Source organism: Camponotus vicinus, unplaced genomic scaffold, assembly GCF_025532165.1.
Source record: "Camponotus vicinus isolate PSW18456_S1 unplaced genomic scaffold, iyCamVici1.0 SCAF_4, whole genome shotgun sequence".
Taxonomy (NCBI): domain Eukaryota; kingdom Metazoa; phylum Arthropoda; class Insecta; order Hymenoptera; family Formicidae; genus Camponotus; species Camponotus vicinus.
The window spans coordinates 491,957-517,048 of NW_028141976.1; the positions used below are offsets into that span (position 1 = coordinate 491,957).

At 42.3% G+C, this 25,092-nt stretch overlaps 3 protein-coding genes across 3 annotated transcripts; all 3 read left to right on the forward strand.

Moving 5' to 3' along the window:
• Positions 1–12,359: 12,359 nt before the first annotated feature.
• Positions 12,360–13,158, forward strand: LOC145969977 (uncharacterized). The gene has a single exon (XM_083096317.1). The coding sequence runs from the start codon at positions 12,499–12,501 to the stop codon at positions 12,823–12,825; it is 327 nt and encodes a 108-aa protein (XP_082952443.1). The 5' UTR covers positions 12,360–12,498; the 3' UTR covers positions 12,826–13,158.
• A 1,778-nt stretch (positions 13,159–14,936) lies between these two features.
• Positions 14,937–16,166, forward strand: LOC145969802 (uncharacterized). The gene has a single exon (XM_083096061.1). The coding sequence runs from the start codon at positions 14,937–14,939 to the stop codon at positions 16,164–16,166; it is 1,230 nt and encodes a 409-aa protein (XP_082952187.1).
• Positions 16,167–16,639: 473 nt separating this feature from the next.
• LOC145969805 (uncharacterized) lies at positions 16,640–17,639 on the forward strand. Its single transcript, XM_083096071.1, has 2 exons — positions 16,640–16,691; positions 16,738–17,639. Exons 1-2 carry the CDS (start codon positions 16,640–16,642, stop codon positions 17,637–17,639), a joined length of 954 nt encoding a protein of 317 aa, XP_082952197.1.
• The last annotated feature ends 7,453 nt before the right edge of the window (positions 17,640–25,092 follow it).

The following is a 25,092-nucleotide window of genomic DNA, read 5'->3' on the forward strand; positions in this document are numbered from 1 at the left end:
TGTGTATGTGTGTGTGTATGTGTGTGTGCGAGACGAAGAGGATCTAATCAAAATCAGGAGGATACCTTTCCCGGAAGTATTCTATGGGAAAGGCTATGGGGTTATCGGTAAAGGGGGTGAAACAGGGAATGGAAATATCGGAAGGAGCGGTGCGGAGAAAAGCCTTAAGACTAGGAATGTGTATGGGGCCAGGTCCCAAGGTGAAAGTACCTGGGAGGATGGGATCTGTGTATTCAGGGTAGGTTAAGGAGAGAATCGTTGCGGCGGTTCGATCACGAAAATTGATCCAGGATAAAATAGGGGGAGGAAGAGCGGGAGGAGAGAAGAGATGAGAATCGGGAGTTGCTTCGTGGGCTGGAGAAGGAAAAGGCGACAATTGCGGAAATTCAGGCGGATGGTCGGGTTCCGTGTCGTACACGGGAGAGTAACTAGGAGCAAGGGTTTCAAGAGACAGATACGGGGAGTAATTGGGAGGAGAGGTTTGAGGGGGGAGATATGAGGAGTCTCGCGTATCTTCTTGGATGTTACCCAAGAAGATTCGGGTGATAGGAAGATTTATTTCGTTTAAATCTAATGTAAAAGAAGGGTCGCCACAGCCCGAGCCAGTAATCTGCGGGTTCGGCGATTGCGACGGTATCGGAGTCGCTTTGCTTTGGCTCTAGTGGATTTCTTCGAAACGGGTTCCACTAGGGAAGCGATTATAATAAGTAAAGAGAAGAAAAAGGAGGGAGATCATAAACAAAAAAAAAGACTTACTATTTGTTTCAGAGAACGCGATTGCGGTTAGCGCTGGCATGTTGCTGGGCCTCTTGGCGTCGGGAATAGCAGTATAGTTGCACTGTTACTTAGCAAACGCGCACAGACTCGATGGGGTTACTGACTGTTTTTGTTAATACAAATAACCCCGAGATTTTTGAGAATAGTGACTGAGTAACGCAAAAATGCTGAGATATTGAATGAATAGCCGATTAAATGAATAACTGATTAATGAAGACTTAAGGATGAAGAATACTTAAGAAGTGATAATTTGTTCGAAGTTCGCGCTTATATATCGTTTTTGGATTACCCTCTCCTAGAGTGAGGAGCCAGGGAAGTTAACGAAAAGAAACTCTCATTAGATTTCCATCGTCTCTTCCCTGCCCCCTCTTATGAGCGTTTAGAACAAATGTAACAAATCAGAATTTTATTACATTCGTTCGCGAATAGGAGAGCATCTTCCAAAACGAAAGAGACCTAAGATTCTCAGTATCGAAGGTGGTAGTAATTTATATCTTGCAGGATGCGTCTGCTAAAGACAAGGGATGACTTTTACTACCCCCTTGAAATTAAGATGTGTGTCGCGTCGCGGTCACTCGCGTTTTCATGAATAGTTTCTTTTACTTTCTATAGCTTCTTAGATTTTGAGTTTTCAAGTGATCGGAAAATGTCAAATTCGGCTGACTGGCTGGCGCCTTGACTGTGACCGGATGCTACTCTTTATGATTTTATAGCCCGTTAATATCAGGCTGTCGTTTTTTGGGAGCACTTACTGAGAATCCTATTCCAATTTAACTGACATTAACGATTTTTTGGAAGTCATGCACGTGTGCGCCAGTTATGGGAAAGAAAAGAATCGTGAAGTCCCTTGGACGTAACACAATTATACTAATATATTTCCGTTTTTGCTTTCTCTCACACATTTAAATGCCCAATTAAATGTCTACCTGTCATTACTCTATATTTTTTAACTTTAAACTAAACAATAAAATATTTATTTATACATGCTTATGTATATTTTATATATATGTATAATATATTAGTATAATTGTAATTAGTATAATTGTACTTTAATTTCATATATTAATTATTTAATATAATTAATTATGTAATATAATTATATTATAATATTATATAGTTTAATAATTATAGTTTCTATTTTCTTGAGCATAAAAGTATTTAACATTTTTTATATATTTTATTTTATTTTGGACTTCCGTTTCCGGTGAGTTAGAGTGAACATAGAGGAAATTTTTCTGGTGAAAGGAGTGTGAAAGATATAGGAAGAAGAGGGAAAAAGAGAGAGAGCGAAGGGTGAGAGTGAGTGGGCTGGAGTGAGGTGAGAGTGGAGGAGTAGAGATGAGGGAGAGGGCGAGTGGGTTCCAAAGAACGGAGGGAAAAGGTAGGGAAGCTAGAGGTTAGAAAGGTGTAGTGCTAGTCACGGAATAGTGAGTAGAGAGAGAGGAGATCGAGTTTGAGTGGTGAGAAAGATAAGAGCAAGGAGTAGATTATAGATAGAGAGGTGACCGTGCGGCTAGGAGTAGGACGAGGGCTGGGAGTAGAGAGCAGATAGAGAGGCGACCGAGCGGTTAGGAGTAGGGTAAGAGCAGAGAATAAAAGATAGTAGAGAGGCGATTGGAAGAGAAATAATAGGAAGGACATATGTCAGAGGAAAGGAAAAGAGGGATAGGGATAGGATGGGAGAAGAGAAGAGAGGAGAGAAGGGAAAGCACATGGAATATAGAAGAGTTATAGAAAAGGAAAAGGGAAAGAGAAGAAGGAGAAAAGTGGGAAGAAGATAAATGGGCGTTTAGGGAAGGAAAAAGGGTTCAAAAATCACCACAGAGAAAAAGAGGGGATGAAGAAGAAAAGGAGAATAGATGGTGGAAAGAGATGAAAGAAGAATGGAAAGAGGAATTAAAGGAGGGGATTAAGGAAGTGAAGGAGATGATGAGGGAAGAATGGAGAGGGGAAATGAAGGAAATGAGAAAGAAAGTGGAAAACATAGCAGAAAGAAGGTTAGAGGAAAAAGAGGTAGGATGGAGGGAGGAGAGAGAAAGATTGAAAAAGAGAACAAAAGAATTGGAAAAAGGGTTAGATAGATTTAGGATAAAAGAAGATAAGGGGGGAGGGAAAAGGAGGAGAAATGGAGGTAAGAGTGAGAGAGATGGAAATGAGAATGGAAATGAAAGAGAGAGAGGAAAGGAAAAGGAACATAGTGATAAGAGGGGTAGAAGGGAATGGAAAGGATATAGAGAAAAGAGTAGGGGAAATTCTAAAAGACCTTGGAGTAGAGAAAGAGGTATAGGAAACAAAATTTAGGAGAGGAAGGAGGGAGGGGGAAAAAGGAATGGCGATAGTTAGGCTAAGAAAGGTGGAGAGTAAGATAGAGATAATGAGAAAAAGGAGAGATTTAACAGATAAGAAGGTTAGAATAGATGACGATTTAACTTGGAAGGAAAAAAAGATAAGATGGCGACTAGAAGATATAGCGAGGAGAGAGAGAGGAAAAGGGAAAAGAGTAAGGGTAGGGTATGGAAAGGTGTTAATAGAGGGGAGATGGGTAGAGGAGGAAGAGAGGTTAAAGGATACAGAGGGAAGGATATGGGGGGAGCAGGGGGAAGGGCAAGAGGAAGCGGAAAGAATGTAGAGTTAGGGAGAAGAGAGGGGGAGAGAATGGAGGAGAGAAAGAGGGGATGGAGGGTAGCGTTCTGGAACGTGGCAGGGTTGCAATGCAAGAATAGAGACTTTTGGCAGAGAATAAGGGAATGGGATGTAATAATATTAATGGAGACATGGGTAGAGGAGAAAGGGTGGGAAAAGTTGAAGGATAGACTACCGAAGGAATTTAATTGGAGAATACAAATTGCAAGAAGAAAGAATAGGAAAGGAAGAGCAAGGGGACGAATGTTAATAGGGATGAAGAAGGAGTTAGTGATAGAGGAGGAGGAGGTAGATAAGGAAGAAGGTAGAATGTCATGTAGAATAAGAATAGAAGAAGAAAGTTGGAGAATAATAGGAATATACGTGAACAAGGATATAGAGAGGAAATTGGAGAGGTTAAAAGAATGGATGGAGATAGATGAAGAGGAGGTAAATACAATAATAGGAGGGGACTTTAATGCAAGGACAGGTGAAGAAGGAGGATGGGGAAAAGTAGAGGAGCAAAAGGAGGAGGAAAAGGGGAGGAGATCGAAGGATAAGAGAGTAAACAAGGAGGGTAGAGAATTAGTAAATTGCATAGAGAAAAGGGGGTGGTCGATCTTAAATGGAAGTATCAAAAGGGATGAGGAGGGAGAGTTCACGTATACGGGGGGAAGAGGGGACACGTTGATAGATTACATCCTAGTGAACGAAGAAGTAAAAGAAAGAATGGAAAGGTTAGAGATAGGGGAGGAGGTGGATTCGGATCACCATCCATTAATTATTGAAATGAAAGGAAATAGAGGGGAGGATAGAGGGGGGCGAGAGCAGAAAAGAAAGAGAATAATAAGGAGGGGAGTTTGGGATGAAGAAGGAAGAGAAGAGTTTATAAAGGAGATAGGACTAGGATTAGGGGAGGAGGGAAAAGAGAGAGAAATACAAGGAGAAATAGAAGGGATGAAGGAGAATAGGGAAAGCGTTAGAAATAGGGGAGAGGAAAAGAGGAAAAGAAAAAAGGAATAGAACCGGGTGATGGGATAAGGAATGTAGGGAGAGAAAGAAGGAGGTCAGACAATAGTTGAGAAAGTGGAGGAGGGAAGGAGAAGAAGGGGATAGGTATAGAGACAGGAAAAGAGGATATAAAGATTTGTGCGAGGAAAAGAAAAGAGAGGAAAGAGGGAGGATAACGAGGGAGGCAGGGGAAGCAAAAACGGAAGGGAAAGTATGGGAATTAGTAAGAAGAGAAAGAAAAAGATGGAAAAGGGTAAATGAGGAGATAAAGATGGAGGAATGGAAGGAACACTTCATGAGATTATTAGGGAGGGTCGAAGGGAAGGTAGTAAGAGGAGGGATGGAAAGAGAGGAGGAGCAAGAAGAAAGGGAACTAGAGTGGGAGGAGGTGACAAAGGTAATAGAAAGAATGAAGGACAAGAAGGCGATAGGGATGGATGAGATACCAAGTGAGGTGTGGAAATATGGGGGGTGAGGAAATGAGAAGATGGGCATGGGGAATATGTAACAGGATATGGAAGGGGGAAGATTGGCCGGAGGAGTGGAAGGATGGAGTGATAATTCCAATAATAAAAAAGGGAAAGGGGGAGGTAGTAGGAGAATACAGGGGAGTTACCTTGATGCCGTCAATGTATAAAATATACATGGCGGTATTAGGGGAAAGGTTGAGGGAAGAAGTGGAGGGGAAAAATTTGTTATCAGGTAGTCAGGCAGGGTTTAGAAAGGGGATGGGAACAATGGACCAAATATACGCGCTGAACTATTTGATAAACAGGCAATTAGGAAAAAAAGGAGGGAAAATGACGGCGTTGTTCGTCGATTTGAGGGCAGCATTCGACTCAGTGGATAGGAAAACGGTAATAAGGGCGATGAGAGATAGAGGAATAAGAGAAGGATTGGTGAGAAGAGTAATAGAGATGAATAGATAATAGAGAGTAATAAATGATGAAAGAGACAAGGAGTAGGGTAAGAGTAGGTGAGAGAACGGGAGAGGAATTTTGGACGGCCAGAGGAGTAAGGCAGGGATGTCCACTGAGCCCAATGCTGTTTAACATATTTATAGCGGATTTAGAGGAAGAGATGGAAAAAGAAAAATGGGGGGAGTGAAATTAGGGGAAGGGAAAGTATTTACTTTGACGTATGCGGATGATATCGTGATGATTGCAGAAGAGGAACAGGACATGAGAGCAATGATGAATAGGTTAGAAAGATATTTAGAGAGGAAAGGGATGGAGTTAAACGAAGAGAAGACAAAAGTAATGAGGTTTAGAAAGGGAGGAGGAAGGTGCAAAAAGATAGATTGGAGATGGAAGGGGAAGAGGATAGAGGAGGTGAAAGAATATAGGTATTTGGGATATATTTTGCAAAGGAATGGAGGGCAGGAGGCATAGGTGAAGGATAGAGGAAGAAGAGCAGCAATAGTGATGAGGGAAGTATGGGGTATAGGAAAGAGGTTATGGGGAAAAGATTGGGAGAGAAGACTATGGTTATATGATACGCTGATGTGGACGGTAATGAGTTATGGTGCAGAAATTTGGGGGTGAAAAGAGAGTAGGGAGATTGAGATGGTATATGAGAGATACATAAAATGGACAATGGGATTAGATCGGAGAACACCAGGATATATGGTAAGAGAGGAAATAGGCAGAGAGATAATGAGAGGAAGAGCAGGGAAAAGAGCATGGAGGTTAGAAAGGAAATTAGAAGAAGGGAGAGGGGGAGAAGTTGCGAGGAAGAATGTTGGGAAGAATTGAAAGAGAGATCGAGAAAGGGAAAGATAGTAGGAAACTGGGAGCAAGAGAGAAGGGAATTTTTGAAAGATAGAGAGGTAAAAGAGGGGGAGGAGGAAATAGTAGAGTATGAGGATTTAGAAGTGAGAGATAAGATCAGACAGAAAGAGGAAAGAGAAAAGAGAATAAGAGAGTCTAGGTATAATAAATGGTATGAAGAAATAAAAGAAGGAGGAATAGAGGGGTATTTGAAAAAGGGATGGTCAGAGAAAAGGTGGAGGAGGATTATAAGATATAGACTAGAAAATGAAATGAGAGAGGGAATATACTGGGAGGAGAAGGAAAAAAGAAGATGTAGAGTTTGCGGAAATGAAGAGGAGACATGGGAACATGTGTGGGAAAGATGTGTGGGGGGAGGGAATAGAGAAGGGGAAAGTTGGCAAGAGGCGATGAGAAGGATTCTAGGAGGAGAAGGGGAGGGTGAGGAGTGGATGAGATCGTCAGAGGTGGCAAGGGGAAGGGAGAGAGAAGGAGAAAGAGAATGAATGAGGAGGAATGACTGAGGAGGGCGAGGCAGAGAAGAAGGGAGTGGTCAAGAAGGGACGAAAGGAGAGGAGAGAGTGATGAGAGAGGAGGAATGAGGGAGAGTGAGGGAGAGAGAGAAAAGAAAGAGATTAGAGAAGTACAGCGGAAGCGGAGGTCCTTAGGGATTAAGATAGAGATGTAAGAGCACGTAGATGGAATAAGGAGTAGTATAAGGTTAGGATAAGGCTAGGATAAGGCAAGGATTAGGACAAAGGAGAGGAAATAATTAGAGGCGAATAGAGGTGTAAAGAGGTGAGAGAGGAGAGATGCGAGAGGAGTAATAAGCGAATGATGAAGAGAGGGAGAGGATAGATTAAGTTAGAGATAAGTTTGTAGATAAGTTAAGTTAGAATTAAGGATATTGTAGATGTAAGAAATTGTAACCCCATAGGGGATCAATAAATCATTATTCTATTCTATTATATATTTTACTTTTTTACTTTCTATTTTTTATTACATGTAATATATTTCGTTTATAACAATTATTTATTTTTTTATTTAATGTTTTTCTTTTTTAGATATATTATTAACAATTTATTTCTATATATTTTTTAAAATTTAAAATTAAAATACATTAAAATGAAATTAAAATAACATTAAAATACATTTTGAATTAACATTGTATCACCAACTAAAAAGAGAGAGAGCAGAATGAATACGAAAGAGTAAGCGAGATAGAAGTTCAGATGGCGTTACTGACCACCTTACTTATTTTGCGCATGCGCACTCCGTTTTGGCCAACACAAAATCGGGAGAGTTGCGCTACTGTATAAACTGTGGTAATAGATTATAACGAATTAAGAAATTGCCGAAATTCGAGAACTGTGCGTGAGTAAAGAGCGTTACGCCGAAAGGAAAGTAAGCGGCGTCCGTCGGCTGTCGATTATCGATTGCATCGACTGTGCTCGTCGCAAGCGAGAATTCCCGTCTTCGCAAATCAAGTAATTATTCTCTCTCCATTATTGCGTATCCTGTCGAACATATGGCTGTCGATTAGAGTCGCGATTGTAAGAGAAAAAGGGAAAAGATCTGTACAATAAATCGACGATTTGATTGTCGAAATTCCGTTACATTTTCGAAATGCCGATCGACCTCGCAGAGCCTAGCCATAAAAACGAGCTAGAATAAACACCAGGAACAACTTAGCGCTTTCTTATGTTATCGATTTCGTGCAAACATTCGATCCATCTGATTCATTATTATTAAATAATAAATCCGATGTCGAATTGATATCTGTTATATATTTCTGTTTAAGATTAAGCAATACTTAATAGTAATAAATCGTAATGCGCATTACTCCTATGTGAATCTAAGGCGCATTGAGGCGATCTGAAATTGCCGCGCTATCGCGTCTCCGCGCGCTTTAACCAATTCCGGCGCTCACCAGCAGCCACGCTCCGCAAACGCGATCGCGCTTCCTTATACGGAATTGTTTGAAGCTCAAGCCCGCGCGGTCGTCCGAAGGAGTCAAAATCACAACAAATAGTTCATTAAATTAAATCCGCTGTTCTAACGGTTGACCTGACCTGTGCTAGAAAAATATTCCGACAAGATCGAGAATTTTCTCGAAAACCAGCAGTATAAAGACTCCTCCGGCGGACCGCCGGGCGCACTTGAACTTGGAAGCTTCTCGGGGAATAGTGTGTGCTCAAAATCGTTTTCGTGACCGAAAAGTCGCACGCTTTTCAAGTCCATCGCTCGTGGATTTCGAAATTAAAACTACTTGATTTCGAATTAAAAGATATCGTTGCTCGCGATAAACTCAGGATAATTTTTCCGCCGAATTCAGTTCGCGCCGGTTCTGCAAAATCTTTTGTTCGTCGCTCAGAACAAGATCAAACCTGTAATTAGACTTTGTACATAATTGCATATAATAAAAATATTAGAGGACAAGATTTTATATAATATCAAAAGGAAAGGGGGAGGGTCGATAAGGCCGGTTTTCAACCTAAATTGTATTTGGGTGAAAAAATTCGAAAAAATTCCTGTAGTATCTACTGAAAAAACTGAGTCGATTCCACCCTAAATGGACCACCCCCAACCCCCCTAGTTTCCCCCAACCATCCCTCAAAATAATGAAAATACCATCACTTGGTAACAGCATTTTTGAAAAGATTCGTCACTGGCAAACTAATATTTGATAAATTACATGTACTATGAACTCTCTTTAACTATCTTTACTCTTATTAATCATTTTTTACCTTTTTACTCTCCCTTGAGGAGGGTGGAGGGGGTGGTTTTAGTATTTATTCATGTAAGGGGTATATAAATACAAAAAATCAAAGCTTGATCGCCAGACTTGACCAGGGTATCTTAGGGTTTCCGGGTCCGCTGATTCCGAATTCGAGGTCCGTTAACCTCTATCACATCAGGTTCAAGGTCATTTGAAGGTCAAATTGAAAAAAAGCCGGTAAAAAAGTCTATAAAAAATTACTAAGTTTTTGGGGCTTCTGAATCTGAATTTGGAGTTTGCTTAACCATTCTCTGCCAATTTAGTGTCATTTCAAGCTTAACTCAGTATCGTTGTAAGGTTAAGATGATAAAAGTGCTGTTCAATGAATTTGGACCGCTTTTTGATTCCTTGATTAAAACGCTCGTTGAGGATAATTGTGAAAAATGGGTGTAATCCTTTAAGGATGCAATCGATTTGATACCTTCAGTACATTTCTTACGTCCTTACAGTTTTATCGTGATCCTTGACCATCGTAACTAATCATAAACATCATGCCAGATGTGGTGTTATGCTAGTATGATGTGAAAGTTACCGCAGGTGTAATAATCTACACTCTGCGTTATCCAGGAACAACGTGGACGTGGTAGATGATTGCTCCCTTCAGGGTGCTTGTTTAACGTGAGTCCCCTTGCCTCTCACTGGGGTGCTTGTTTAACGTGAGTCCCCTTGCCTCTCACTGGGGTGCTTGTTTAACGTGAGTCCCCTTGCCTCTCACTGAGGTGCATGTTGAACCTTTTTATTTCATTTGTCACTCTCCTTCTACCTCTTCTTCTTCTTCTTCTTCTACATCCTCTTCATCAGAAACTTCAAAGTCAGCCGCGTCAACCAAAAAATCGGGATAGCTATCACTATTATATTGGTGAAAATTATCCAAATGTCTGAAATATCCTAAATACCAGAGAACAGACGCTATATGAGCACAACAGCCAACTACTCTAGCTCCATTTTTGCACTGGCAGTACCAACCTTTAATTGGATCGAAGCTCTCTGTTTCATATTGAATCCAAAGTTGGTATTGTTTTGAGGTTGTGTGCCGGGACTGCATAAGAATCCTTAAAATATCTTCCCGTTCTCTATGGACCTGAAGCATGTAATTTTCTTCCTCGTCAATATGTTCTCTGGTATAGGATGCCGCTTGCTTGAGCTGATATATCCCAATCGTTATTCTTTGGAGGTCATTAATCGTCAAACGTGGAAAATCAACAAGTGAAGTTGCTTCTATGTTCTCCCAAATTACCCTTTTTTTAGCCCAACCATTGTTATCAACCATTTATTGTACATTATTTCCTTTTTTACTCAAAGCAAGCATTCTTTCAGCAATGATGGCATCATCATGGCATGTCGCCGAAACTCTTGGTGGTCTGTAAGCATTGCAGATGGCTGCAACGATTCTTACATAATCTCCAATAAAAGGTATTTGAGAGTTAGACATGACTTGAGAAAGCATTTTCCATTGTTTTACCAGACCGTTCACCGATTCAACAACCCATCTTATCTTCGTGACTAATCGAGATTCATTTGCACTCTCGGTGTCATGTTGAGATCCACTTTCTAAGAACCGGGGCATCACAGGTATTAGTCCATATTCTTCTAATGTTGTTATAGAATCTCGAAATCCTCTATCAACGACCAATACGTCGTCAGGCATTACCCATTCCAAAAGGGGAGATGCTCTCTGCCGTATCAAGCTATTCAGAATACTGGCATCATTATTTTTCCCATCAGCAAAATAAGGCCCGAATATTTCTAAAATATAGCCAGTTGTGCTTACTAACATCATAGGCTTAACTAGAGGTCTACCCTTATGAACAGAGTAACTCCGACGTTGAAACATGTAGTTACTGCTTTTTTCACTGTATATATATGTACCATCAGCAACAATGATGGCTACATCTTCACCATTTGCAAATAAGGCTTTAGCTAAGTCTCTTGTATGATGATTTATAAAGTATTCCCTGCTGATGTGATCTAAGCCAAGATGAAACGGGACAAACTCGTCCATGAGAGCTTTTCTCGCAGTTTCAATAGCTTTACCTATATATCTTCGTGGCATCTGGAAAAGTGTAGAAAGTATAGAGTGTGAAAGACCAGTTCTGAGTTTCATTAACATTATTGCAAGACAAGTTCGTGAACTTCTATTAGCTGTATTTCGAATGAACCCTTTCACATACTCGAAGAGATTATCGAAGTTTGATGCAGTTATACCTGTAAGTCTTACGTAGTCAGAATCGCTCATAGCACCAGGAATGTCACAGTTTATTGATCTTTTTCTAGCAAAACACCTAAGGTCATTAAGCAAAGCACCGACCTCTGAACTAGTCAAGGTTGTCGTATTTGAAACTGTTGGGACTCGAGATTCTTCATCTTCTTTAATGACCTTACCTTTTAAATGTCTCTTACACAATAGAGATTTTCCCTGAATAATTATGCCACGGTTGATGAATATACGCAACCTTGCTTCGAGTGGTACAACGCAAAGCTTGCTTGTGGAATGACAAATGAGGCAACGACTCTTAGCTTTACTCGTTCTTTTGAAAGGCAATGTGATTTTCTGATCAACATCTATTTTTTCACTTGTATCATTTGATTCAACATTGGCCAAGTTTCCCACCAATGTTGAACTACGGTCATTTGATGACGACGCCTGCGGGCCCGCTTTCCCACCCTGACCAGCCGCCGATTCTGGGGTTCCGAATCCCTGTCTCGTAAGTCCACTGCGTGTGGTTGCCATGACGGCATGATCGCCGTAACCCAGGGACTCTGCCGGATAGTGGGACAACTCCGTTGCCCACCGTCACCACGTGGAGGTGCCCTGGTTGCAACCACACGTCAAACAGCCCATTGATTTGAGATCAACAATCCCAAAAACTTAGTAATCATTTTTTATAGATTTTTTACTGGCTATTTTTCAATTTGACCTTCAAATGACCTTGAACCTGATGTGATAGAGGTTAACGGACCTCGAATTCGGAATCAGCGGACCCGGAAACCCTAAGATACCCTGGTCAAGTCTGGCGATCAAGCTTTGATTTTTTGTATTTATATACCCCTTACATGAATAAATACTAAAACCACCCCCTCCACCCTCCTCAAGGGAGAGTAAAAAGGTAAAAAATGATTAATAAGAGTAAAGATAGTTAAAGAGAGTTCATAGTACATGTAATTTATCAAATATTAGTTTGCCAGTGACGAATCTTTTCGAAAATGCTGTTACCAAGTGATGGTATTTTCATTATTTTGAGGGATGGTTGGGGGAAACTAGGGGGGTTGGGGGTGGTCCATTTAGGGTGGAATCGACTCAGTTTTTTCAGTAGATACTACAGGAATTTTTTCGAATTTTTTCACCCAAATACAATTTAGATCGAAAACCGGCCTTATCGACCCTCCCCCTTTAGCTTGCTTATCTGTCTTTCACTCGCGAATCAAACATTCTGGTCCTTCGAGCCGGATTACGAAACCGGCGTTCGTGTGGTGAGTGAGTGGAGATAGTGTGTGCTTCCTCGGTGCTCCAGTGATCACCTGGAAAAAAAACCGTGAATCATGAGTGAATTGGAGGTGTTTATCTACTCGCAGACTGACCTTCACGGTAAGATTGCGCGTACGTGCGACAACCTGAGGAAGCTTGGTTCCTCTAACAATAAGATCACCCTCGGAATCGTGGAGGCGCGTCTTCAAGGCCTGGAGGCTAACTGGGCCAAATTCGACGCCCAGCACGACAAACTACTCGCATACCGAGAAGCCATAATTGGGTCCGATTATGTTAAGCAAGACTTACCTTCCTTGACCGAAGAGGCGTATGTGCAGCAAAAGGGTGCTCTTCTCGATCTAGTGCGATCATTCAAGGCCAAGGAGCCCACATCGTCGTAGCGATGTCCGAATCCACCGGAGCTGAGACAGCGGCACCCGTCGCGCGTATAACGCTGCCCAGGATTCAACTTCCCCATTTCTCCGGGAACTACGAGGACTGGCCGGCGTTCCGTGATCTCTTCAGATCCATCATCGACCGGGACTTGGCTACAACACAGGTTGAGAAATTACATTATCTTAAAACCTGTCTAAAAGATGAGGCTGAATTACTTGTTCGTAATCTCGCGACAACGGCTGAAAATTACGAGCGTGCGTGGAAAATTTTCAGCAATTATTATGAGAATAAGCGCCTACTTATACGCGCCTACTTAGCGAATTTCATATCGTTACGAAAGATGAAGAGCGAGTCAGCGACTGAGTTACGGAAAATTTATCACGGGATTAAGACTACCGTCGGTTCGCTAGAAAGCATCGGTAGACCGATTTGTAGTAGTGAGGACCTCTTCGTTTATTTATCCGTAGAGCTTCTTGACCCGCGGTCCCGCCGCGAATGGGAGACGACAATCGGCGATTCGACTGAACCGCCGTCGTATAAATCATTGGAGCAGTTTCTTGACCTGCGATTACATATGCTAGAGTCCATGCTCCCGATCAAGACCGACGGAGCCGCGAGTAAAAGCCCTTCACCAAAGTCGACGCGAAGTCATCTCGCCCGCAAACAGGAGGTAAACAAGAGAATAAGCGCGGTCGTTGCTCAGTATGTCAGAAGGATCATTTCGTAATGTTATGCGAGGAGTATAAAGGAAAGTCGGCTTTGGAGCGGAAGCAGCACGTATCGGACAACATGTTGTGCCTTAATTGTCTCGGACGACACCAGGTAAGCGAGTGTGCCTCCAAGAAGAACTGCACAGCATGTGGAGGTCGCCATCACTCGTCGCTTCACGATGCGTGTCGCGAGGTGGAAGTCGCAAAGACGTCGCACGTCACGCAGCGCTCTTCCCTACGTCAGATCGCTGTTCTCCTTGCCACCGCTCGGGTCCGCGTCGCCGATCGCCATGGTGTCTGGCACTACGTCCGCGCCCTAATCGACCAAGGCTCGGAATCGTCAATCATTTCCGAGCGCCTTGCGCAACGCCTACGACTACCGCGCTCACCTGCCTCAGTCGCGATCTTTGGAGTAAGTGGCCAAAGAACAGGTAGCTCCAAGGGGAGAGTTACGCTGTCTCTCTCACCGCGTTCTGGTGGGCCTGTGTTGTCGGTCTCCGCATTAATCCTCCCCAAGGTCACGGTATTTGCTGGCGGCCTCCAGCGAAGCAAAACCATGGCCCCACATTCAGGATCTAAACTTGGCAGATCCGGATTACCGCGCCTCCGATCCCGTGGACATCCTCCTCGGCGCCGAAGCGTACGCCTCTATCCTCGCACCAGGGTTGCGCAAAGGGAGGTCTAGAGAACCTGTAGCACAGAATACAGTTCTAGGATGGATTCTCTCGGGATCAGTGAATGAATCTACCACAGGTCATCTCACTCACCTACATCAGTGCCAAGCGGAGGAAGACTTAACTACTTTGGTGCACTACTTCTGGGAGCAGGAAGAGATCCCGCCGACGACTGCGACTCTCTCCAAGGAAGACCAGGAGTGCGAGGATCACTTCGCTAGCACACACTCGCGAGGATCAACAGGCCGCTACATCGTGCGTCTCCCTCTAATCGAACCACTGCCTGACCTCGCCGGGACTCTCAGGTCTGCTAGCCGCCTAATAAAACATATGGAAAATAAATTTGCGCGGGATTCTTCATTCCATACTCTTTACTCGGAGTTCATGCAACAATACGAAGAACTCGGGCACATGACGCGGATCTTATCGGGTGACGTTCCTGCATCACGCATATGTTACTTACCTCATCATGGCGTGATACGAGAAACCAGCACTACCACGAAGTTGCGGGTGGTGTTTAACGGCTCCAGCGCTCTGCCACCCGGAGTAACATTTAACCAGTATCTACGGATAGGACCTAACTTACTACCGGCGCTGGCAGATATCTTGCTCCAGTGGCGTCGCCATCGCTACATCCTTGCCGCCGATATCGAAAAAATGTACCGGCAAATCGAGATCCATCCGCAAGACAGAGACTTGCAACGAATCCTGTAGCGAAAAAACTCCAATGACATGTCAGAATTTCGCTTAAATACCGTTACTTACGGTCTCGCTTGCTCGCCCTTCTTAGCGATACGCACACTTCGCCAGCTCGGCGACGACGAAAATCTGAAGTATCCGCTGGGCGCGGTGACCTTACGTCGTGATGTCTATATGGATGACGTCCTGACCGGCGCTGCTACTATTCCTGACGCCAAGCAACTTCAGCACCAGCTCATTGAGATTTGCAAGACGGGCGGTTTCCCTCTCAAGAAGTGGTCAGCAAATAACGCCTCTCTGCTGGAAGCCTTACCATTAACGGATCGTTATCAACAGGATGCAATCTGGTGGCAACCGGGCGAAAGCCATTTTACCTTGGGACTACGGTGGCATCCGCACGACGATCAATTTTCGTTCTCGACAGGAGACTTCACGTTGTCGAGTTACACCAAGCGAGCAGTCCTGTCCTTGACCGCGAAGCTGTTCGACCCGCTCGGATGGCTTGCACCCTCCACAGTACTGGCCAAAATATACTTCCAGTCGACATGGCTACTGGGAATCGATTGGGACACGACCTTGCCGGACGACCAGGTTCACCGGTGGGTAAAGTTTGTGGAGGAACTTCCTCTCCTTGAAGCCCTTCGCATTCCCCGTTGGTTAGCTACGGAAGCGGACGACTGGGAAATTCATGGGTTCGCTGATGCCTCCATTCACGCTTACACTGCCGTCGTGTACTTGAGAGCAGAGAAGGAAGACGGTCAAGTCCAGGTAACCCTCGTCGCTGCTAAAACAAAGGTTGCTCCTTTAAAACAGGTCTCCTTACCACGACTCGAATTATCGGCCGCCACACTACTCACCAGACTGGTAGCCAATATTCATCGCGTCCTCGGAGCTCAAACTGCGCCTCTACACTTGTGGTCAGACTCAACGGTAGCGCTCGGTTGGATCCGAGGTCACCCGACTTCTTGGAAGACGTACGTAGCCAACCGGGTGAGCGAGATCCAGACAACTCTGTCAAACGCCGTGTGGCACCACGTTTCTGGACCGGATAATCTCGCCGACTGTGCCTCTCGAGGAGTGTCACCGCGGGAACTGCTGAATCACTCACTCTGGTGGCAAGGACCAACATGGCTACGATCCGAGCGAGGACCATGGGCGAACTGCACAGCTGACACCTTCGAAAAGTTGCCTGAACAGCGCACCCACACGCTCGTTGCTGCCATCAACGACGAAATCGCTGAGCCCGAGATGTTGATCCGGTAATCCACCTTGCATCGCCTACTCCGAATCACAGCAAGGTGCCGACGATGGTTGCGAATTCACTGGCCCAAGACGGAGAGGACTGCTAACAGCGTGCTGCGAGCCGAGGAGCTGGACGAGGCTCGCTTGTGCTGGATTCGTATAGTTCAGGCTGTACATTTCAAAAGGGAATTAGCCTCGTTAAAAGGCGATAAATCGCTGCCAGCGCGCAACATACTTACCAAATTGAACCCGCGACTAGACGAGAGTGGAATCCTACGCCGGCTCAGACACGCAGACTTAGCTTATGACGCCCGGTATCCAATGATCCTACCAGGAACATCACATCTAACGCGGCTCATCATTGAAGCGTGTTATCACAGAACAATGCATGGCGGAATGCAGCTGACGCTCAGTTCTTTGCGTCAAGAGTTCTGAATCCCTCGTGGGCGCGCCTTCGTCAAAAACTGTATCCATCGTTGTCTGACGTGTCTACGATGGCGGGCGGCAACACCACAGCCACCAATAGGCGATCTCCCTGCACCAAGAGTAACTCCCTGCCGTCCATTCATCAATACAGGCGTCGATTATGCAGGTCCAATTTGGTTGCGAGCCGCCAAAGGTCGAGGTCAGAAGGCCTACAAGGCCTTTATCACCGTATTCGTTTGTTTGAGTTCCAGAGCCGTTCATCTAGATATCGCATCAGACTATTCCGCTGATGCTTTTTTGGCTGCTCTGAGGAGATTCGTCGCCCGCCGCGGCCTGTGCCAGGCGCTATACAGCGATTGCGGCACCAATTTCGTCGGCGCCGACGCTCAACTTCGGGCGCTTTTCTCAGCCTCCAGCCGTGAAGGACAGCGCATTGCATCTACCGTCGCCGAGGAGCGCATTCGGTGGCACTTCAACCCTCCTGCCGCGCCTAATTTCGGCGGCATCTGGGAGGCCGCCGTAAAATCCATGAAGCACCATCTGCGTCGTGTGATCGGTGATTCCACCCTCAGATATGAAGAGATGGCCACGCTCCTAGCGCAAATCGAAGCCTGCCTTAACTTCCGGCCTCTTCAAGCCTTATCGGACGACCCAGAAGACTTCTCCGCTCTGACTCCAGGTCATCTATTAGTCGGTTCGGAGCTCAACGCCGTCCCCGAACCGAATCTTGCCGAGGCTCCTCCGTCGCGCCTCTCCCGATGGCAGCTCCTGCAGCAAATAAAGGATCATTTTTGGCAGCGTTGGTCTCGAGAATACTTAAACACAATGGCTCACCGTCCTAAGTGGCACCGGACCAACACGGATATCCGCATCGGAAGACTTTGTCTTCTACAAAATGAAACCTCACCTCCGACGAAGTGGCCACTCGCCCGGATTGAACGACTGCACCCGGGGGAAGACGGAAATGTTCGAGTCGTAGTTGTACGCACGGCTACTGCGAGCTTCACACGGCCCGTCAACAAACTCATCCTCCTTCCCGACTGCGCCGTCTCGGAAGACAGCGATTAAAAAAAAAATTACTTTAATTTTAATCCTGTATGTTACGCTCAAAAGTACTGTATTCATTCCGGTTACTTACGCTACGTTACTTACCCTTTTCTCTGTTACTATTAGATAATTCCAACACGCCAATAATCACCTGCGATCGTTGACAAAGGTGCCATCGACAAACCTGTAATTTGACAGCCGCAGATTGTATGGAAGCGAAAAGTATCCCTCTTTTCTGATATCAGCCAGGATGTATTAGTTGGACGGATGACCAAACACAAGCGTAGCGACACAACTGCACTGCACTCTCCTCACGCCAACGCACAGTTCCGATGCACCACTGCACTCACGGGTTCTTCGTAGCGTACGCGTATCCACGTGCGTGAATCAGCGCGTCAATCAGCTGTTCCATCAATGGAATCAGATTTCACCACTTCCGTCATTACATGCGACAACAGCGAAATCTCGTATTACACGCGCGAATAAAAATCACCGAGTATACCATGCGAGTGGCAAACAAGCGCACCCGCGAATTCTCTAAAATTCTCAACCATCAGAATCTGCTTGACATCATTGTCGATACTATACGATTTCTTTCGTAGGAGAACCTACGAAGGCGGGCGGAATGTTTAAGATTAAGCAATACTTAATAGTAATAAATCGTAATGCGCATTACTCCTATGTGAATCTAAGGCGCATTGAGACGATCCGAAATTGCCGCGCTATCGCGTCTCCGCGCGCATTAAGCAATTCCGGCGCTCACCAGCAGCCACGCTCCGCAAACGCGATCGCGCTTCCTTATACGGAATTGTTTGAAGCTCAAGCCCGCGCGGTCGTCCGAAGGAGTCAAAATCACAACAAATAGTTCATTAAATTAAATCCGCTGTTCTAACGGTTGACCTGACCTGTGCTAGAAAAATATTCCGACAAGATCGAGAATCTTCTCGAAAACCAGCAGTATAAAGACTCCTCCGGCGGACCGCCGGGCGCACTTGAACTTGGAAGCTTCTCGGAGAATAGTGTGTGCTCAAAATCGTTTTCGTGACCGAAAAGTCGCACGCTTTTCAAGTTCATCGCTCGTGGATTTCGAAATTAAAACTACTTGATTTCGAATTAAAAGATATCGTTGCTCGCGATAAACTCAGGATAATTTTTCCGCCGAATTCAGTTCACGCCGGTTCTGCAAAATCTTTTGTTCGTCGCTCAGAACAAGATCAAACCTGTAATTAGACTTTGTACATAATTACATATAATAAAAATATTAGAGGACAAGATTTTATATAAGATCAAAAGGAAATTTAGCTTGCTTATCTGTCTTTCACTCGCGAATCAAACAATTTCGTTATTTCAAATTTCCGAACTTATTGTGAATATTCTTTCTTTCTTTAATTTGTTATTAATTTTATTTTTATATTATTTTCTATTTAATAAATGTATTACATTTTTCTTTATTAAGCCGCGTAACTTATTTGAGTGTTAGCCTTTCGTGATTGTCAAATTACGTTGTGTTTGTCGAATTTCGAAATTGCCAAAACCTCGCATGGAACAAATAACTTTTCCACAGACCCTGCCCCTCTACCGTTAGGTGAGCTAGTCGGCCCGTGGTGAATCAGGCAAGCGTTTTTCGCATTATTTTGGCCTTTAGCGAACTGATGCGTGAAAGACCGTATCTGGCGCCCAATTTCGAGATCTCGAGACGGCCTTCACTTCGCCGCGGTTCGCGCGAGAACACCCTCCATTCCTGTTCCTCCGAGCGCGAGTATTCTCTATCAGCCTTATGTTTTTGACGATGTTTTCGCTCCCCCTCGCATACTCCTCTCTAACATCTCGAGGAGGAATATTGTACAAAAATTATCAATTTAAAAACGTCGCAATATATATATCCTGATGATATACCAGCACCATGTAAGACAATCATTTCGAAGGTAATAAATTACTTTACGAAAAAGTAAGGTTTAAACGTTTAATTCTAAAAGTAAATGCACATTTACAAGATTATAAATATTTTGCAGCTTGATATACTCTATATATTTTATATCTATTTACAAGAATATATAAACATTTCATATAATTGCATACTCTTTATACGTAGATTGGCCGAAAGATAAGATGAAACTATACGGAGGAGTGCGTAACGCGAGGGCGAGGTGTTGATATATACAATATCATCGCATCAATGAAGTGATAGAGCTTGATAGGTTTCTCATTCAAGAAAATTCTCATTTGAATTTGCGACAAATAGCTTGACAAACAGATAAACAAAGCGAGTAATATTTAATTCGTTATTCATTATTCATTGTGACAATATTCATTGTGTTTTTCTTTTCAAATATATGGAAATATCAAAATCCTCATAAAGTACTCACAAACTTTGCGACTATACCCATACCGTGTGTAGGAAAGAAAGCATTAACAACTATATTTAAGAGATTTCGAAAATTGCAAAATATTTTGTACATGGGCCGGTACAAAAATTAATGTAAAAACTGTTATCGATATGTATTATTCAAAACAACAAAACAACATTTTTGGAATGCAAAAGGAACGAATAAACATAATTTTTCGACTTTTTGGTCTGCAGTCTAAATTGTCCTTATTGAAGTTTCGAGAAATTCATTTTCAGCACCAGTCAAAGTTAAATATGTAGCGTGGAATTGTTGACAATCGTGTAATTGGTTCCTCGTTTTGTTGATGTCGCTCTAGGCTTAGAGAGAAATCTCTTGACGAACGTCTTCAACAAATCCTCCTGAAAGACAGGGGCGTAGCCAGGTTGAATTGTTAGAGCAGGCATGAAAACTGACAGAGCAGGAAGGAGATAAAGCATTTCTCCAAGTAAAAAAAAAAACCTAATATGGAATCGTTACATTTTCGAAAAACTAAAAAACATACCAAAATAATATATTTGATTATATTTATCCTTGTTTATTGAATAAACAAGGATAGTATCTATTTTAAACCTCTTCAATGATAAATTTCGTGGAAATATTATTAACAATGATATAACGAATATTGAAATAGTGATTGGGTTGATAAAATAAATGTAAAATTTCCTGTTTTAAATGTAGTTTTAATATTTAAACCTTTAACAAATATAAAAAACAAAAAATAAAACTTTGTAGTTTAAGTAAGTATTCTATTTAGAATACATACTACGTTTAAAAAAAATTACTAATTTAAACGTAATTTAAATAAATAATATTAATCAATTTAGTTAAATCATCAATATCTTTCAAATAAAAATAATATCGTTAAAATAAATATCTATAAAAGTATCACATTTATAGGAACATAAAAACATTTCATTGGTAAGTAATATCTACTATACGTACTATACAGGGCGATCCTGAAAAACGATCCGTCTATAAAATGACGTATTCCTGACACCATTCTAAGACAATTTTTCCTTTACCAAAATTTGATTTGAAGCGTAGTTTTTGAATTATGAGCAAAAATAGTTAGTAAATCACGCGTCGGGTACAGAAGGCAGGCAGGAGCGGCGCGGCATGCCGCGAGCGCGGGCGCAGCTGACCGCCCGACGGGTGATTATCACCGCATGAGTCGCTAACTATTTTATCTTATAACAAAATTATGCTTTAAATAAAATTTTGGTAAAGAAGAAAATGTCTTAGAATTACGTCAGAAATACGTGTTCCTTAAAATAACATTAATAATGTTATTTTAATAATGAAAAGTTGTTCCGGATCGCCGGCCGTCCGACGTTGCAATCAGCTGATTGCTACACGCGATGTGTGTATGGCGGAGTGTGTGCGTAAGAGAGAGAGAGAAAGAGAGAGAGAGAGAGAGGGTAGGAGGGACAGACATTCATACACACGCACGCACTTTTTTTCTCGCTCTCTTTCTCTCTTTTACGCAACACTCATACACTCTCTCATTCAGTCTCTCACTCACACTCTCTCGGTCACTCACTCACTCACTCACCTGCTTACTCACTTGCTCACTCACCTTGTAGCAGTGTAGCGAATCTTCATGCTATGTATTGTTGTATTTAATTCTGCTGCACGGTTATGATTGCTAGAGATGCGCGACACATCGAAATTTTTTCGATTATTAGTCTCACACTCGATTGACACAATACAGATTACGCGATAACGAGTTTACTGTTTATTCACTCACTATTGATTTATCGATACCAAAAATTACTTTCAAAGAAACGCGAATGCAAACAGCACATGACTCGACGCGAAGCGACGGACCGCGGAGACTGCGCGACCACAAGAGTTATGTTGCCAGAAACGCGACACGCGACATCTAACAAACGACTTGCGCGTGGCGCGTGATTGACGCGAGATAAGACGAACGATCGGCTAAAACCTTCGCATTGCGAATGCGGTAGAAAACATGAAACGTATAATGACATATTTAAAAAATTAATTATTTATTATAAATAATAACTATTAATAATTTCTAATTATAATAAATAAATATTATTTTAAAAAGCATGTGTTATACGTTATTACGTTTTCGAAATTATTGCATTCACGATGTGAAGATTTAAGTCAATCGCAAGAAAAATCGCAATTAAAATTACATTTGGAAAAATTTATTTTTATTCTGCTCACAATGAAATGTTCCAACGTGAAAATGTATTGGTCGCTCTGAAAAGAGCGGATTGACTAAACAAAATTTTAAAGCAGATGCTCAAAATGCCCGCCATCCATCCTAATGCAAGCTCTCATGCGTTTTAATAAGTTTCTTTCGACGTTTTCCATTATTTCTTCGTCAATATTCCAAATAGCGAATCGTAATCTTGTCTCCAGATCTTCAATATCTTCGGGAAGCGTTTTATAAATTACTTCCTTGCAGTATCCCCATAAGAAAAAATCTAGAGGATTGAGATCCGGAGATCTTGCGGGCCAGATATTTTAACTGGAAGAACCTACGTCGATTTATTAACAGAAAATCTACCACATTTCTTAGAAGATGTGCCATTATTTGAAAGAAACGATATTATCTTCCAACAAGACGGTGCTGGGCCACACAACGCCAGGATCGTTACGAATTACTTAAACGAGAATTTTCCCGGACGCTGGATGGGTCGGTACGGCCCGATACGTTGGCCCGCAAGATCTCCGGATCTCAATCCTCTAGATTTTTTCTTATGGGGATACTGCAAGGAAGTAATTTATAAAACGCTTCCCGAAGATATTGAAGATCTGGAGACAAGATTACGATTCGCTATTTGGAATATTGACGAAGAAATAATGGAAAACGTCGAAAGAAACTTATTAAAACGCATGAGAGCTTGCATTAGGATGGATGGCGGGCATTTTGAGCATCTGCTTTAAAATTTTGTTTAGTCAATCCGCTCTTTTCAGAGCGACCAATACATTTTCACGTTGGAACATTTCATTGTGAGCAGAATAAAAATAAATTTTTCCAAATGTAATTTTAATTGCGATTTTTCTTGCGATTGACTTAAATCTTCGCATCGTGAATGCAATAATTTCGAAAACGTAATAACGTATAACACATGCTTTTTAAAATAATATTTATTTATTATAATTAGAAATTATTAATAGTTATTATTTATAATAAATAATTAATTTTTTAAGTATGTCATTATACGTTTCATGTTTTCTACCGCATTCGCAATGCGAAGGTTTTAGCCGATCGTTCGTCTTATCTCGCGTCAATCACGCGCCACGCGCAAGTCGTTTGTTAGATGTCGCGTGTCGCGTTTCTGGCAACATAACTCTTGTGGTCGCGCAGTCTCCGCGGTCCGTCGCTTTGCGTTGAGTCATGTGCTGTTTGCATTCGCGTTTCTTTGAAAGTAATTTTTGGTATCGATAAATCAATAGTGAGTGAATAAACAGTAAACTCGTTATCGCGTAATCTGTATTGTGTCAATCGAGTGTGAGACTAATAATCGAAAAAATTTCGATGTGTCGCGCATCTCTAGCAATCATAACCGTGCAACAGATACAACAATACATAGCATGAAGATTCGCTACGCTGCTACAAGGTGAGTGAGCAAGTGAGTAAGCAGGTGAGTGAGTGAGTGAGTGACCGAGAGAGTGTGAGTGAGAGACTGAATGAGAGAGTGTATGAGTGTTGCGTAAAAGAGAGAAAGAGAGCGAGAAAAAACGTGCGTGCGTGTGTATGAATGTCTATCCCTCCTACCCTCCCTCCCTCTCTCTCTCTCTCTCTCTCTCTCTCTCTCTCTCTTACGCACACACTCCGCCATACACACATCGCGTGTAGCAATCAGCTGATTGCAACGTCGGACGGCCGGCGATCCGGAACAACTTTTCATTATTAAAATAACATTATTAATGTTATTTTAAGGAACACGTATTTCTGACGTAATTCTAAGACATTTTCTTCTTTACCAAAATTTTATTTAAAGCATAATTTTGTTATAAGATAAAATAGTTAGCGACTCATGCGGTGGTAATCACCCGTCGGGCGGTCAGCTGCGCCCGCGCTCGCGGCACGCCGCGCCGCTCCTGCCTGCCTTCTGTACCCGACGCGTGATTTATTAACTATTTTTGCTCATAATTCAAAAACTACGCTTCAAATCAAATTTTGGTAAAGGAAAAATTGTCTTAGAATGGTGTCAGGAATATGTCATTTTATAGACGGATCGTTTTTCAGGATCGCCCTGTATATAACTATAATTATCATAAAGAAATAAAAGAAACGAAAAAGCTAATTTAAATTGCATTAAATTCAATTTGCAGATCAAATTGCATTAATTGTATGAAAATGAGTGTCACTAAAACATTTGTAACTTTCATTTTTTCTTTCGTGAAACTTTTTAAGGAAAACATCAAAATTTATATTTTCAGTTTTTTCTTTGTCAAATTTTAAAAACATCAAATCTTCCATTCTTTGGTGCGACATTGAATATCTTTATGGTCTATTTATTTGCATCAATGTAGAAAATGATGATTCATTTACGGCCGTCGAGCATCCAAACACTGCTGCTGTTGCATACAGTTCCTAAAGTCATCAAGTTTTTTTGAATGCGTCTCTTTGATTGTATAACGTTTTAAATATATCTTCACCACACATCTTCACCTTTTCTTTGCAAATACTCCCTCACCATCATTAATTCTTCCTTTGAAGGCATATCAATTCCTCAATTAAAAAAAACAGTTGAAAACCATTTTATCCAAGCAACCTTGAAACAGACTTAAACTTACCTAATTCGGACAAATATTTGAGTTTATCTAGGTTGAATTCATTTATACTAGATACTGTTTCTATCAATTTATCGTTGTTCGAAAATCATACCAATCATCCCGGATTGAAATTCTCATAATATTTCAATAATATTCTAAAATTCGAAAATTCGAATTTTTAACGAGCGTCGAGAAACTTCTCGAGATATCTATTGAGCAGAAAAACTCGACCGTTCGAGTTTTCTCTCATTTTTTCATCACCTAAGAAACGCGTGTCATAAACATTTTGGCAAAACAATGCCAACTGCCAGTTCAACGTTCGCGTCGCC